The sequence below is a fragment of the Stigmatopora nigra genome, chromosome 9, assembly GCF_051989575.1.
Source record: "Stigmatopora nigra isolate UIUO_SnigA chromosome 9, RoL_Snig_1.1, whole genome shotgun sequence".
Taxonomy (NCBI): Eukaryota; Metazoa; Chordata; class Actinopteri; order Syngnathiformes; family Syngnathidae; genus Stigmatopora; species Stigmatopora nigra.
Window position 1 is genome coordinate 3,417,523 of NC_135516.1, and position 17,413 is coordinate 3,434,935.

Consider the following 17,413-nt stretch of genomic DNA (forward strand, 5'->3'; position numbering starts at 1 on the left):
AAGCGCCACAGTTTTTCCATGGGCCAAAATTTGGACACACCTGGAATGACCATTCTCGCTGTTATCGGATCAAATTTCCACAGTAGAAAGAATTGTTTAGCTTACCGCAAAACACAGATTCATAAATTAATAGGTGATGAATTGTTGAGCAGCCTAAATGCTAAATGTACATCACAAACTAAACATAAATGAAGATATTTCAAGCGAGATTATTAAACAACTGAGGTCAAAGGGACAGGGCAAAACCAAATGTTCTGCTTTGAACTTTAATCAGGATACATTTTATTCTCCCTAAAAGAGTACAATTTTTGGTTCCTGCATTCCATCTTTTGAATTTGAAGCTATGTTTGCATTGTTTTACATCTTGTTAAGGCATCCTTGTGAATACATGCAAAATTCATTATTGCAAGCAAGCAATTTCATTTTGCTTAATGATAATTTTTCTCACTAGTGAATTCAGTGGAGGCAAAGAAAACTACTGTTCCCAGTATTCATTCACAGCTAACTCATTTTCATCTCAAGGAGGCATAATTTTACATCCCATAAATATAAATGTGATGACTGATATGTCATAGTATTAAATTCAACTTAAATCATCTATTTTCTTGTTCGTTTTTCCATCATACGTTCCAAATAAATACATGTGTAACATCCATTTCCAACATAGAATTCCACTAAACTAATACAAACACCTGACATTTCCTAAACCCCCAATTTAATAAGTGTATGGCCATTCACCGTGAGCAAAAATTATTCTTGGTGTGTGGTGACTCTGTGATTGACTGGAGACAAGGCCATTTTATTACCCGCCTCTTGCCCAAAGTCAGCTGGCATAGGCTCCAATTCAACGGCCTCCCAAATATGGACACGTTGTGTGTGGTGAGCTTCTCCGGAGTTAGATGGCTTTCTTAAGCATGGCTTACTGGCAGCTGTGTCAGCGGATGGGATATGATCGGCTGAAGCAGAAGGGAGTCTGGAGGTTGCACTGTAAATTTTACAAATAGTATAAGTAAAACCATAATCTGCAAATAGTATAAGTAAAACCATAATCTGCAAATAGTTTTGTAAATTGTCATAAATGACCTTTAAAGTGCATACTAGTAAATGTTACATTGTCGACATCTACGGGTGAAATAGAGTATAGCAAGTCTTGTGCGCATATATGCCGTAACCTTGATTCAGTCATCATTTTTACAAATACGGCTTGTATTCGAGAAAATACAGTAAATGTAGTTGCAACAAGTAGCTTCTGACAAAGCATGTGTCTTAATCTGTCATTCATTCATTCATTTTCTGAACCGCTTTATCCTCACTCGGGTCGCTGGGGATGCTGGAGCCTATCCCAGCTGAATTGGGGCCAGAGGCGAGGGACACCATGGATCGGTGGCAAGCCAATCGCAGGGCACAAGGAGACGGACAACCATGCACTTTCACACTCATACCTATGGGCAATTTAGAGTGTCCAATGCCTTAATCTTTTTTTATTGGATTTTTCTTTTTTTAAACGAGGGTTCTTTACCATTCATATAGGTCATTGTAGTGAGAAGAGGTACATCAGAGTTGATAAAGGCTGTGTAATGCAAATCATCCATCAGTGGTGGCGTCAGTTGACCAGTAGGAAGTGGCCTCATCGTTTTGGGGATAGAATTTGGGTTGATGTGTTTTTTTTGACGAGCTCTGCAGTTCTGAAACCAAACCTGCAGTTGAAAGACAGTGAAAAGAAAAATAAAGAAGATATTCAACCACAGTAAAATTGCAGTAGTGGAGATTTATCTATGAGTTGGTCCACCTGAATAACCCTGCGGCTTAGACCAGTCCTCTCAGACAGTTTCTGGAGGGTCTGAGCATCTGGGTTGTTGTCCTGGGAAAACTGGGTTTGCATTACCTGAAAAAAGAGTTAAGTCCATGAAGGCACATTTAATCAAGATCTCTGAATAACTACCCCTTCTTGACCCACATTTTATTACTATATGTAAACATTCTACAGTCAAAGTAAAACTTTAGTCTAATGGCTTGAGATGTCAAACAGATGCAATACCTGTAATTGGTCAAGAGTAAAACTGGTTCTGGCCCTCTTAGAAGGTCTGGATGTACTGCTGGCGCCATCTTTCTCTGTTTGCTCTCTACTCATTTTGGATTGCTCTACAGACACAACACACTATGTCAGTCTTTTAGACTCCGTAAGAACAAACTGGGAACTGATGAGTGAACTGATGTCACTCTTTTTCCTCTCATCTTTCCTGGGGCCCATATTTGGGAACTCAAATGTGCTGACAATATAAAGATTCACAGAGATACTCAAAATGCTCGTGGCCCAAGCCACCTCGTTTACTTTTTTTTGCAATACAGATTCCATTTTAGTAATACTGGGAACAAAATTAACCCCATTAGAGATAAGAAGTATAGTTCAGTAATCCTCACGATAAATTGACCTTGATAACGAAAAATGATGATAAATTCGCTTAAGTAAATAATTTAAAAATCCAAATAAATGCATGAAAGACAAAAGCTTTTCCCCTTAATTTATTTACCAGCTGTCAGCTTAACATTTAAAAAAAAAAGTACATTCAGTGTAATCATTGTAGTATATGAAAGTATAAAAATCTCTGGTAAACTAGTGCTCCCCAGGTTTATCTTAGCACAGACACGTAAAGCTCTTCATATTTTCTCACGGACGTATATAGACAAAAGCGGGGGCCCTCGATGATGGGTAAAGACAAAAAGCGGGAGCTGCATGAAAGCTAAACACAGAGGTCAGGAACCGAACATTACAGCCGAAGCATCAAGTCCCAATCACAATTGCATTTATTTTTCACAGTTTTACAAGAAATATTCTACTTCTGTAAATTCAAGTGGGACAGCAGATTGAAATGTCTTTACTCGTAGTTTGGCAAAAACATTGCGTGAAGCCGACTTTTCAGGGATCCTAAAGTTTGGGAAACCTCAAGAAAACGCATATATGTAATGGCCCGACTGACCTACAGATTAAATGGGTTTCTGTGCTAAAAAGTTGCACTGGTGTAGCCTAAAAGTAAGGTGCCACATCCAGCAGAAGCAAGGCAGCTTATTGGATTCGGCAGTGGGCTGGCTGTTTACCGGCTGACGCCAGGAGTCGGCAACCTTGTCCTCGGCCGTGCCAGTAGGCACCACCCGGGGAACAACGACCGCGATACTCTGGCCCAGTACCTCATTAGCGTCTCAGTGGCGCTGGATCTCAGTGCCCGCTCCCCCCCCCCCCCGCGCATGGCCGAGAAAGCTTTTGATTCAGTCACCACTAAGTGCAGCTACGAGGGTGACTCGGACCTTGAGGAGGACCAGCTGAGGTGGGAGGACATTGAGCAGCAACACCCCAAAATCTCGACAGTGTACCATTTTTCTTTTATAACGAATGAATGAGTATGCATGTGCGTAGCTGCATTAGTGTAGATAGATTGGACAATATAGCCCTTGATGCCAACGTTCTTCTGTTTGTTTGATTTTCTGATAGCCACGTGACTTCACATATAAGCCCATTGCTGTCCCTTCTTAAAGTGGGATTAGCATATCCTAACAACCCACAGTCAAAGTGGGACTTTTTAAAGTTTGAACAGACTTATTTTGTGGGTGAAAATCAGGCAGTGGAGTGTCAATGTAATGCAATGTATTTATTCCAGCGAATAGATCCATTGCCTGTCAAATTGTCATATCTTTAATAACAATGTTGGAAAACATAAATCTCTGAGCCTCTGATTTATATTTACATTATATCTTTATGGTTTACTCACCATCCTCTTTGGATCGTTTGATAGCTTCCATCACAATATCATAGTGGGGTCGGCAGAAGACTCTGCTTTCAAATAGTCCGCATTCTTCCCCAGTGGACAGCACTCGCTTACAGGTAGCACAGGAGAAACAAGCCAGGTGGAAAGTGTTGCCTTTTGCCTGTCGGACCCACTCACTGGAGTGGATGGTACGGCCACAACGAGCACAGCGGGTCCCATACTTCCTGATACAGAATTTAAAAAAAAAAGTTGGTCCAATTAGTACTATTTTGTGCCATGCTTCTTTGTGTTTTTTATAGTCAACAACTGATCTACCAACATATAACAAAAGCATGAATCATCACATTTTCCCAAAATATTTGATAATGCAAACGTCAAAGTGAGACTTCAGTTTTTTGCAAACGAGGAAAGACATGGCTTTAAGAATTTCAAGTCAATACATTTTCTTTTTTCATGCTTACCTTACCAAATTTGCAAATTCAGTGTTTATTCATCACCTCTGAATGATGAGTGAGGTTTAGTTTAGTAGTCTGAAGAAATGTTTATTTTGTTGAAACCTCTGAAAATCGATGTAGTTGCCTAGTGGTAACTTTCCTTCTCAGAGTTCATACAATACAGTAAGTATTCGAAAGTACACCACCAATTTTCTGATGATAAAAAAACAGACTAACCTGAAGTAGTCCAGTTTGCAGAAAACTTGTCTCTCTTTTATATAGCAGCTCACGTGTCTCCCTAAAGATGTCTTGCACACACAACATGACAGGCAGTGGACATGCCAGCACACATTGTTCACCTAAAGCAGGGGTGGCAAACAAGTTAGACACAAAGAGCCAAGATTTTAAACAAAAAGAGAGTCCAAGAGCCACCACAGTTTAAATCAGAAGCAGCCTAAAAAAAATCAGTCTGCAAAATTATTTTAAAATATAATTTATTATTTGTTTTTGATGGGGGCTGATGCATTTGATTGTGTTTTAAGAGAGAATAAAATAAGAGCAACATGAAACGAGGCAAAGAGCCACCGTAGATACAAAAATATGACAAGAAGCAAAGAGCAGGGAGACACATGTGGCTCGAGAGCCACATGTTCGTCACCCCTGACCTAAGGGGAGAACATATTTTAAAATGTAATAGTATTTCAAATGACCACAGAACTCTTCCACTGATCCTCTTCATTAAATACTGGAGGACTAGCAATATTCATTTCTGCCTGACATTGAGGTAAACCCTAAATATGATTTAAATGCCATTATAAAACCATACCTTAAGGAGATATCGGTCCACTATCTCCATAGAGCAGGAGGAGCAGAAGACTTTTCCCTGCTGAGAGGCTACAGAGAGGTTGGAGGTAGAGGACGACAGATTGCATGGGGAATGGGAGTCCTCTATAATGTCTTCAGAGCCGGAGGAACTCTGCCATAAGAAGAAATTGCATAAGTAACAACTGATTGTTTCCAAAACTTATCGCGCTTAATTCAACTATGCGTTTATGTCATCGTAGTTAAATACAATTTGACCCCCCAAAAAAAATATTTCATCATTTGCGCCGCGAGCACAATACTTTTTGGCGTTTGATACGGCGGCACTTTGATGTGCGCGCTTATTCACTAGAGCGCATTTTTCGGCGTTTCAACAATTCACTTCTTGTATTTAGGTGACATAACCCGGAAATTGATTATTGAATTAAGTAACTACTTACAATGTCCACTAGAACATTTCCTTGTTGGACAAAAGTGACCGGAGGTCCTACGTCTGTCTCCGTCATGTTTCCGTCCCAAATATACTGACCGATTGACGGACGCTCACTCCAGTGACAAGCCCAAGTTCACATTACCATGGTAACCAGTTTCATTACTTTACGGAACAAAACTTATATTTATGTCTTCATTTGAAACAAGTGACGTACGGTTATCCTCACATATCTACTGAATAATCGGGTATAGATGTTATTGTTACTATAATTATTATTTTAAACAAGGTGATCTCATAGATCCAAAGCAATTGTCATGCAGACGCTTGCACAGCTGAACGCAATCCTGCATTACGGCTTCACAGGTGCACTTAATAGATAAGCGGCTGCTCCATATAATACCACTCAATTTTGTTGAAAATCGAACTATCCAGCTATTTGTTGCAATATAATGATTTTGCACAAAAGCAAAAAAAATCGATGAATTTTCTTATGAAATGTTATATCTAGAAAATTATTTACATTGTTTGGTTTACTATGTTAAATTAATCGATAAAGCAAAAACTGCATAGATGTTTGGTTTGCTTTCTCTTTAGAAAAACCTGCATGTCCATTCTATGCGCAAGAATTACCTATAAGAATAACTATTACATCCTAAAACACTGCCCTAAAAATGAAAGAAAACTAATTCTTCAGCCAAATCTTAACTTGAATTCAATTAAAAACTAATTAGTTCATCCAAATGTATATTAGTGAAATTCTGCATTTAATCGTTATTATTATTTAAAAAACTTTATTTCAAGTTTTACATCTTTCAAAGACATCTGTCTAATGTGGGTAGCATTTGGCCATACGAGTGGAACTTACCACACTCTTGGAGATAGAGTTGAACATTTCCTCTCAAAATCATCTGACAGCTCCAGTTTCCCCTTTCACCACTTGATTTTCCCAGTGTTTCTTGTCAACCAACTTCTTTCAATACTTGTTTCAATATGCTACTCAGTTATCTGCTTGGGGAAAAAAAATCACCTCCCATTCTGCAATACGACCCGCCTGCTGTAGCATAATTAAAACAAATACCCCTCCCCACTATATATTATGTAAATGTATATGTATGCGAGGAAAAAAAAAGTTGAATGGGAAACTATTTCGCACCCTGACAGAGAGGGCCCGCAGATTGTCCAATATCTTGGAAGACTGTGATTTAAAGTTCAATTTATGTTATAAATATATTTATTCATTCATCTTCTGTAACCCAATCAACCATCCTACCATGCATGTTTTTTTTGGGATGTGGAAGGAAGCTGGAGTACCCGGAGAAGACACATTCAAGTCCAGGGAGAATATGCAAACATCACACAGGAACGTCGGACCCCACCAGCGATTGAACCCTCACCCTCAGAACTCTATTGCAGATGTTTTAACCAGTTTACACCAAGTCGCAAGTCGTAATTTATGTCAACAATTACTTGTAGGTCCCATTTTATTTGAAATGGAAAAACATTTTTTAAATGACTTTTAATCAGGCTTTTAACACCCCTAACACACACCCTACACCTCCACTCAATATCATGTATAAATCTCATTTAGGATAAAGTTTGGTAGGACACTCAGTGTGAAAAATATATGATGAGATTATGTCCGTTCCTTATGATCACAATGGTTGTCATCTTTTTCCTTCTTCATCAGTCTTGTAGGAGATGACTGTTTGTCTGTCACTCAGTGGGTTTGGCTTCCCCTCTTCGACTGAAAACAACTTGGCATCTCATAAACATTGAGTTGTTATGTTTTTCGGCAAGAGTTGCTCGTGGTTTTAAATGTGTTATTGTTAGTACAGTGGTACCTCGAAATACGAGCAGTTCTACCTATGGGATGCTCGAGATACGAGGAAAAGTTCTATCAAATAATTTTCCCTAGATACGAGACAAAATTCGAGATGCAAGAAAGCCAGGTGGCAATGACATGAATGGCTGTTTATCATTGTAGCACACTGTCTTTTTTACCGCATCTCTTTCGTGTATAACAGATATCTATGAGCACTGAACGATTTATTCAGACGAGTTTCTGCTACACCTGGAGGAAATCCACGCAGGCCCCGGGAGAACATGCAGGACCAACGAGCTGTGAGGCCGACACGCTAACCACTCACTCAACCAGGCCGCCACTGTCAGTACATTTTAGCAGTAAATTATAACTCCGTCCACTCTTGCTCGTTTTGTGTTTTTGCTGCTTTCTGTCTTGATGATTTGATTTGGTAATTCTCGGTGATTCCATTTACTATGATTTGCTTTGTCCTTTTGCAACAATGAAATTTTCCGAATACGGGATGAATAAAGTTATCGAATCCAATCCAATCCAAAAATTGCTGCCCATTATTGTAATGTCTATTTCTGAACTGCTTTATCCTCACTAGGGTCGCGGGGAGTGCTGGAGCCCATCCTAGTTAATTTAGGGCCAGAGGCAGGGGACATCCTGAATTTTAGAGTGTCCAATCATCTTACCATGCATGTCTTTGGGATGTGGGAGGAAGCTGGAATACCCAGAGAAAACCCACAAAGGCCCGGGGAGAACTCCACACAGGTGAACCAACCTGGATTTGAACCCAGACCCCCCCCCCCCCCCCCCCCCCCCCATTGTGAGGCCAACACGCTAACCACTGGCTTCACCGGGCCTCCCTATTGTAGTGTTCAAATTTACACTTAATTTTAGAACGAATCATTTGTTTCATGAGATGGATCAGAGTCCCAGCAGTTTACGTCGGTCAACTGAAGAACATGAAACCAAAAGATTTGAGCTTGTTTTGTTATTATGTAGGTTTCAACACTTAATCTGTATGCTCACACACACGCACACACCAAACACAATTGTTTACCCAATTGCATGATAAGCAGGTCTATAAATGAATTTCAAAGGTAAAGTTGGAATATTTTTGATGTTTTTAATTTTCTTTTGTCCTGCCTTCATGAATGGACTTTCCTTCCTCTTGATATTTCTTTTTGCTTGTTTTGCTCTTTTTTCCCATCAAACACATTTGCCAACCCTACTTCAATTCCTTTTACCCTTCCGCCTTCCTTCTTGTATCGCTCCTCCATCTCTCCTACTTTTCCCTGACATGTATCTTAAGTTTCCTGTTCTTTGTGAAACCCACTTCACAGTCACATCTTGTTATTCTGCTTCTATCCTGTTTTAATTGAGTTCCCGCCCCCAGATATAGTGGAGTCACGCTACTGGAGGAAATGGGTGAACAGTGGCTGTAGAGTGACAGGTTATTCTGGGCAATGTGTGGAGATAAACATAGATGGGTAATGGAGGTAAATGTCTGTTCTGCTGGATGGGTGTTATGAAAACAATGAACCGGTAGGATCTGATATGAAGGGAACAAAACTCATTGTAGCCCACTGTGGTATGGTATCAGTAGTCCTGCAAACCTCCATAATAGTTAACAGTTTATTCTAAATGAATTTGATTAAGTTGTAAAACTAGGTAATTGTGCTCGTAAAATGACTCTAGCACTTCAAGGTTGAATGCCCACGGATATAATCCAGAGACAATGCAGCAGATTATCACAGGATATAAATTGCTGGTCGAAAAAGTAAAATTGAGCGGGTTTGAGGTCCCTGTGTCTTCTAAACTTTCAAAGAAGGGTTAAGAAAAATACAGAGCAATAAAAAATGTTATACATAAAATAGTGATACAATTTAAAGTCTTATAAATTAAAATTAATAACACCTGTGTCTAAGTGGCGGGCCCGGGCCCGAATCTGGCCCGTCCCATCATTTTCGGTGGCCCAGCAAAGTAAATGATAAGTGCCGACTTTCTGTTTTAGGATCAAATTACGATGAAAAGTACAGATGTATATTAAATTTCCTGATTTTCCCCCTTTTAAATCAATAATTGTAATTTTTAATCAATTTTTTTCTCAGTTTTTAGTTAAAAATGTATATATAAAATATATATTTTTAAAAAAAGCTAAAATAAACATTGTTTTAGATCTATAAAAAAATTCACCACTACATTGCAATTGTTTCTTCCAAACAGGTATAATGTTCTTTCAAGATAAAACAACTTCAAACTGTAATAAAATAACTGTGACAAAAGATCACATTAAAAACAATATTTTTAAACGGTGAAGTATATGATGCATTGTCATTTATGTATGTATTGTGTATCTGTGCTTTGTTTACTCCTGAAAAATATATCAAATAAAAGCAATGAGTTGCATTAATTTATTACTGTGGAAACATCCAATACTAGATATTTTTTGTGAAGAATTTAAATCGCTTTGGAAAAGATCCTATTAGAATCAGTTGCATCGTGTGGGAATGCAAAGTCATACAACTTGTGTCGTTTCTAATTTGTACAAACTCTTTTTGTCCACAAGAGGGTAGTAAGTATCTAAATTATTTTAAGAAGGGCTTCGTTTTTTGTTGTTGTTGTTGTTGTTGTTGTTGTTGTTGTTGTTGTTTTAGTTGGTCACAATAAATCTGATGCTTCACAAAATGCTTCACACGGAGAATTAGGTTCTAGATGTGTTTTATTTTATTTTATTTTTTTTTTATAAGAAAATTGCTGACGAGTAGATATCTAACTCGTTACAACTCAAAATGTTCATCATGACCTTTGGTAAAACGGCATTTTTTTTAATGATTACATAATTGCGAAAGAATTAATTGTTAAATAGTTTTATCACAAACAACTAAAGACACAAAAAGAAATCTCACACTTAAGCAAATTTTGTAAAGTTCGTAAAATTAAACAGACAAAGATTTCTTATTAAACACCTATTATTTTTAGTTATTTACCCCTCCTCCATGAATAAATAAAAAAATGAACAGAAAATGTTTGAACCTTTTGAGAGTTCTAACTTGAATAATGATATTCATCTGAAGGGCTAAGACTTCAATAAACCCTTCTGAGCCTGCTTGAGGTTCATTAACAGTGCATTTTTCATTATAAAAAGATCATTAGTCAGGTAAGATCTCTGACTACTTATTGATTAAATAATTAATTTTAACCGCTTCGTTAAGATATATAAAAAACAAAGTATTGTGATTTATTCGACTGTTTCAGTTTTTGATTCGCGATGATAGATTTACCAATAAGTACTCCCAAGTTCAACTTTCAATAATGGAGGCATCTGAGATCATATCCTTTTTTTCTTGCAAGAAGAGAATCCTTTAACACGCGCCTCCGGTCAGATGATTCTGAAGACACCGGTGTCACTTTTGCTAATATCTCAAAACTATTGTAGGTCTGTCGAATCTTCCCGAGAGAGAGATGATGCGGACCATCTTGAGAAGCCACGTTTCCCAAAACAAATCCACAGTTCCCAAGAGCTTGTTGTTGAACCATAGTCTCGAGAAGTCCAGGTTTGAAGGAGAAGTGACCTCCAAAGGTGTTTTGGTTAACTGCCTTGTATTAATGTCACATTTATAATAATGATGCCTAATAATCAAAGTGTTCATATATATAATATTTAATATCCAAAATAAGCAAAGCATATAGCGGACTCAGAGCTTCGCAGATTTTTTTTGGAAAAAAAATATACAAATATTACATTGAAACAACATATTTTACAGTTTTTTTGTTATAACATGAATTTTACTCTCCCTACCCGTATTTTATATAGTGTCCTGTATACAGGGGTTAAAAAAAAAAAAAATGGAATTAAATTCAAATTAAGCATTGGTGGTCCCTGTCCCCATTAACCGCGATAAGCGAGGGAACACTGTATATAATGATTATATTTCAAGCAAATTTATAATAATGATAAACACCCTAACACAAGAATTATTATTTAATATAATAACTGTAACTGAAGAATGCTTATATTACCCTTTCTTTACCATTAAATGATATCTTTTTATAAATATTTTGAAAAATTCCAATTCGTTACCAATGTCTCATCCTATAGCCTAGCCCAGACACCCCCTGCACAGCCTCGCTCTAAATCCCCCCCAAATTTCCACACTTTCCCCCCCAAATCTTTCCTTTAGCCAGACCCCCTGGGTTGCACAAACATCCAACATCACAAGGCACTTGAAAATCTCCCTATCCTTGTTAGATTTTTTTAACAGTTCTTATTTGGGCACACGTGATGGGAATATCATGGTATTTGTCTTTTACCTAAAAATGTGTTTGAACTCCCAGCCCCATACAATGACATATTTATTTTGAGGGGTGTTTGAGGGTTTTTCTATTTTTAAATTAAGAAACATGCTAAATAATTACTGTGTCAATCTCTAAACTAAGCTCCAGCACTGCAGGGGTTCATTCCTTATTTAGGTCATCATCACATGGATGAGGTCCACTGGAAACTCCCCTGAATTGGTTCACAGATTGCCAACATCTGGCCCCCGTGGCCCACTTTATATTATAATGTATGGTTTAACACAATACTTTAGGAAGTACACAAATGCAGTTAAAACACACTGATAAAATTATGGATGTCATTTTTAAAAATGAGCATCTAAACATCATTGAGATGAAACATAACACAATCCTTTCTTCATTACAATGTCAAGGATGAGGTTACATCTTGTAGGAAATTATAAATATTGTTATTTGTAAAATATATTTTGAGGATTTTTGCAAACCACAATTAAATAGCATGTTGTAGAGCATTTGTCTTTTTGGCAAGTCAACAATCGGGGTCAATTTTGACCAAACAATTGTTATGTAAACTGTTCATTGTCCATGGCCAAAATGCTAAGTTACAGCCAGACAACTAAACAATGAGCTCATTACATACCCTTTGTGACTCATTGCAAAATGTACTAAAGCAGTAGGAGACAGTAGAGAGAGAGATACTACTCAGTTTACGTAATAGATATTGAGTCCCCCCCAAAAATTATATTTATATTCGTTTTTCCAAAGTCTCTGCTTCAAGTGGTCATTCATTCATTCATTCCCTCGCTCGTTCAGTCATACATTGATTAATTTTGCGAGCTTCTTATCCTCATGATGGTTTACAGTGTTCCCTCAGTTATCGCGGTTAATGGGGACCGGAACCACCCGCGATAAGTGAATTTTCGTGAAGTAGGGATGCCCCTTCAAAAATGCTAATTTAAATTATTATTATTTTTTTAATTTATTTATTTTTATTTTATTTTTTACCCCCTTGTATACAGTACACCATATAGAATGCGGGTAGAGAGAGTGAAATTCATGTTATAACAAAAAAAATGGAAAATATGTTGTCTCAATGTAATATTTGTATTTTTATTTATTTTTTCTCCAAAAAGCAAACTGCGAAGCTCTGAATCCGCAGTGGCTGAACCGCGAAGTAGCGAGGGAACACTGTACTTTTTTTTAATTTTTTGGTACTTTTGGAAGGTGAAGATGTTTGTTCATCAAATCTGAAATCAATGTGTACATTTTTCCCCATTTGCCTGCCTGGTGTTTATTAGTTCCCAGTAAATCATAAATAAAAAAATCAATACAATTAAAAGAATATTAATAAAAATATTTGCACTTAGTATGTCGATGTAAAATAGTGTTGAAAAATATCACGGAAATACATTTATGGCTTGATGAGAGATGGGAGACTGTCAGCAGAATTATGTCAGATATGGCTTTATGAACACCATACTAGTATTAATACTGTGACTATTTGCTTTGTGAACATCCTTTCCTCCTGTAGAAAATGTGCTCGAGCATGTGAGAGATCGCAATGTCACCTCCGTAATCCTAGATAATCCTATAGAAAGATTCTCCTCTATAAAAAACTCTCATGAATCAGCACGGAGTCTGTTACGTGCTTAAAATATATGTAGTACAATGATTACCTGTTGTCATATGTTAGGCTGCAATGAGAGTTAATTTCAGAAAAATGATTTTGATGATAAACTACATCAGGTCGTTCACTAATACAAGTCATTTTTCACAATAGCTCTGAACATGATTTGCAGCTCTCAGAGCGGCTTTGTGTTTTTATTAAAACAATACATTATAACCTCAGCGCTTAAACCAGGGTGTCAAACCATATCTGCAACGGGCCTATAGTGGGTCCTGGTCTTTGTTCCAACTGATCCAATCCCGACAATTTAACCAAGGAGGTGTTTTCTAAAATAATTAGCATCTGACTGCAATCAACTGATTTCTCCTCTTGTTTTGAAGGTTTTCCAGTTTGGACACCCTTGTACATTAGTTTTGATAATAACATTATCGGAAATAATGTTTCAAAATCCTACCGTTTTGACCAAAACCAATGTACTTTTGCTAGTGTATCCAAGTGACCATTGTGATAGTTACTATTAGATGTTTGGACAGATGATGAAATGGTGTAGGAGAACCTTAATTTTGCAGACCAGTGCAACCTCGGTAAGGTCGCATTTTCTGTCTACGCATACATGCTGTCATGTCAAATTTATTCATATCATACTTAGAACAGTAAGATTTTCAAAGGGGTTCACAGTTCTACAGTTGACAGAATACAATGACATGCCTACATCGACTATGGGGTGGTGTTTGTAAAGATTTTCTCATATTTAACAACAGACAATGTTTCAAATATGGCGTGAAAATTCTTCCTCACAAGGTTCACAGGGGGGCGTGGACTGGGGGCCCTAAATGAGATTGCACCACAAGAGTAATCAGAACTTATTTATAAAAGAGTTATCTTTTAAAATATGTTTTAAGTGAATAAAGATGGGGGGTGAAGCTTTAAAAAGTCCTTGTTTCTTTGTGTAAGAGATATTATACATTTTAAATGTGGTATACTTTATCTATGGGTTTTGTTCAACAAAAGGCATTTTTTCCCATTTAAATTGTGTTTTATTTGATTAAAAAACATAGATTTTAGACATTTCATAAATTATTGTCCTATACATTTGGGGAAATTGCCGTCTTTCCGATAGCACGTGAAGGCAACAGTACCCGAAGAGCCTGCAGACGAGCTTCCTCTTCGATGCTTTTCATTGGCTTAACCGGCCACTGTGGGAGTGTCTAATTTCTGAGTCTTCGCACCAGTTTTTTCCCCCCAGAGAAAGGTACAGAGATATTTTAATTCTATTCTGACTGACAGCCACATTTACAGAAAACAAGACACACCTGCACCGTGAGTGATTTAATTTCTACAATTTACACCAGCCGTGCTGTTACGTCATTGTGTGCGAAAGCTTGTTTTGCGGCTCCGCTGTGCACCATCATTTGAAACGTAGGATGAAATGCGTGTCCCATTGATGGCAACACAGTAAGTAGGTCTGGTGCTTTAGGAATGGATGTGGCCTATTTCTTTTTTTTACCTCATTACGAGTTGGAGTCTTAATATGTAATTGTAGTATACAGTTTTACTCCGTCCACAATGGCAGTGGGAGGTGGGCGTGTAGTGGGGGGTGGGAGGTTCTGTCTGTCTCCTGCAGAGATCCGTGTATTCGTGCCTCTTTGTTACTGTGATGCCGCAATCTCACATGGTGAAAATGACCAGGCCGTGGAGCTTCTCATCTATTTTCTAATATCCGTGGACCCAAACTACCTAAATAATTATAAAATTGCTTTACATACGTGTATGGGCCAGATACCAAACCTTAACATGAAAGATACTTGACTGCATTTCTATTTTTCTTTTGTGGACATAACGCTTCTAAAAGAAGGCAGGCTGAAAGGCCTTGTTATATAAAACGCAATTTTCTGGTCCTGTAGAGGTTGAGTGTGTGCTATAGTCAATTAATCTAAATTTTGCTTTTATACAATAATATACACACAAAGACATGCAGTCAAATCCTGTATCCCTTTTTGTGAGGATTAGTAGGTTTTCAATTGCATGACTGATGTCCCATTAAGAGACATTGTGAGCTTTGGTACAGTTGATCCAATATTGCCTTGTTTAATGAATAAAAATGAAGCTTTTAGCGTACGCATCATTTTCACACTGCAATTACTACATGGATGCTGGAAAAAAAGGTTGGACCAAATGGCCATACAAATTATCAATGGAGACAAAGTCGTGTACCTTCCATCTAACACTGGGGATAAGAATGTGTTCAGAATTAAACACCACCCTGATTATGTCATTTAAAATTCGAGTATGGTAAACAATGTAGTTGTGTAATGATTCATTCACTAAATTATAATGATGATCAGTACGTTAGCCATCATGAACAACATCCATTTGAAATTCTCATCTCATCTCATTTTCTGAACCGCTTTATCCTCACTAAGATTGCTGAGGGTGCTGGAAGCTATCCCAGCTGATTTTGGGCCAGAGGCGGGGGACAACGCTTAATTGATGGCCAGTCATTCGAAGGGCACGAGAAGATTGACAACCATTCAATCTCACAATCATACCTAGGGGGAATTTAGTGTCCAATCAGCCTACCATGCATGTCTTTGGAATGTGGGAGGAAACTGGAGTACCCGGAGAAAACCCACACAGGCCTGGGTAGAACATGCAAACGCCTTACAGGTGAACGGACCCAGATTTGAACCCAGCACCCCAGAGCTGTGGGGCCAACAAGCCAATTGTTTTCACAAACAATCACTGGATTGCATCGGTTGCATGAAAATTTCCAAAGCAAATAATACATTGGGTGCAAGTGCAAGGATTTTATATTGAGTTGGTCATGTGTTATATTTTCCAACAAACACACTTTTAATTCCTTTTATTTAGCTTTAGGCTTCCTTGTAAATTCTATAGTCTGAGCCATAGCTTCTTCTGTTTATGGACTGATATACTACACTACAGTATGTGGGTGTAGACACCCTTTTGATTTCATGTATAATTGACTTCCCAGCAGGCTGCTAAAAAGTAAATAAAAATATATTTGTTGATTAATGCCTCAATTATTACAACAGCATAATGTTTGAGTGAGGCACATGACTTTCAACTTCCAGTATTGTTGCATATGATTTTTGATATTATATGACCAGAGAAACTAACAAAAAAGAACAGAGGTATAACAGCAAAAACTGAGCTTATGAATATCTCATCTCATTTTCTTAACCGCTTTATCCTCAGTAGAATTGCAGGGGTGTGCTGGAGCCTATCCCAGCTGACTACAGGCCAGAGGCCCTGTATTGGTTGCCAGCCGATCGGATGGCAAAAGTAGACAGACGGACAACCATCCACATTCACATCCATACATAGGGGCAATTTAGATTGTCCAGCCTACCATGCATGTTTTTGGAATGTGGGTGGAAACTGGAGTATCCGGAGGAAACCCACGTAGGCCCGTGGACGACATGCAAACTCCACACAGGTGGATGTGACCTGATTTGAACCCAGGACCCTAGAGCTGTGTGGCTGACGTGCTAACCACTGGGTTCACCGGGCCGGGAGTAACTTTTGAAAAGTCTTATTCAATTAATTGTTTTATAATCTTTATCATTTGATACTCTTACTGTTTTAAAATGTGTCAATATACTTTTTGTATGAGACTGTTTTTCATATTTTTTATTTTTATTTTGGATGCTGAGTAACTGGACTGCAATATTTTTCATTTAACAAAATGAAAATGCAAAAGTGTTTCCAGGAGTTTATTGTGTAGTATACTTGTACAAATTAGCATTCCGACTTTTCAAAAATTACTAGAAAGAAGAATGAAAAAAACCCTATTTGGAATCCAGTTAAGTGAACAGATTCTGTGGGATTTTTATTGTTGGAAAAAAAATTGTCAGTAATATTCGTTAAGATGATGGTTGTTTCTTCATTCTTTTATTCATTCTTTTATTTATTTTCAACATTGCTTATTCTTGTCAGAGAGCCAATCCCAGAGGAATTTTAGCAAAGGCGGACTACACCATAAACTCAGAAGTCTTGTTTATTTATTTACAAAACCATTAAGTAATTTTACTGATGCTCCGTATTGGCGTCATGAATTTATGATCGAAGCATCGCTACATTAAATGGCTATAATCGGTAGGTCTCATCTTTTATGTTTCCACCATCCACTAGAAGTGAAACAAACAACATAATGTAATGCAATTGTAATGTTATTTAATGTATTTATTTTTTGATAGCAAACTT

General features: G+C 37.6%; 2 protein-coding genes and 1 long non-coding RNA gene across 5 annotated transcripts in view; 2 read left to right on the plus strand and 1 right to left on the minus strand.

The window, feature by feature from the left end:
* Window positions 1-250: 250 nt before the first annotated feature.
* On the minus strand, window positions 251-6,501 carry LOC144201557 (LIM/homeobox protein Lhx8-like). Of its 2 annotated transcripts, none has more exons than XM_077724286.1 (8): window positions 6,316-6,501; window positions 5,022-5,171; window positions 4,433-4,554; window positions 3,765-3,985; window positions 2,039-2,142; window positions 1,790-1,885; window positions 1,520-1,697; window positions 251-985 (listed from the first exon to the last, which is right to left on the minus strand). In XM_077724286.1, the coding sequence occupies exons 1-8, from the start codon at window positions 6,340-6,342 to the stop codon at window positions 909-911; spliced, it is 975 nt and encodes a 324-aa protein (XP_077580412.1). In that variant the 5' UTR covers window positions 6,343-6,501; the 3' UTR covers window positions 251-908. The 2 variants fall into 2 exon arrangements, with proteins under 2 accessions (XP_077580412.1, XP_077580411.1); XM_077724285.1 differs by lacking the exon at window positions 6,316-6,501 and adding an exon at window positions 5,458-5,794.
* LOC144202205 (uncharacterized) lies at window positions 5,073-7,344 on the plus strand. 2 transcript variants are annotated; one of them, XR_013327483.1, is made up of 3 exons: window positions 5,073-5,195; window positions 5,470-5,596; window positions 6,749-7,344. It is a non-coding gene; the product is annotated as an uncharacterized LOC144202205 (long non-coding RNA). The 2 variants fall into 2 exon arrangements; XR_013327484.1 differs by having other exon boundaries at window positions 6,753-7,344.
* A 7,010-nt stretch (window positions 7,345-14,354) lies between these two features.
* LOC144201668 (uncharacterized) overlaps window positions 14,355-17,413 on the plus strand; it is a 51,720-nt gene continuing 48,661 nt past the window's right edge. The window contains exon 1 of the mRNA XM_077724417.1: window positions 14,355-14,506. The gene's annotated coding sequence lies outside the window, so the exon portion shown is untranslated. The remainder of the gene's footprint in view (window positions 14,507-17,413) is intronic.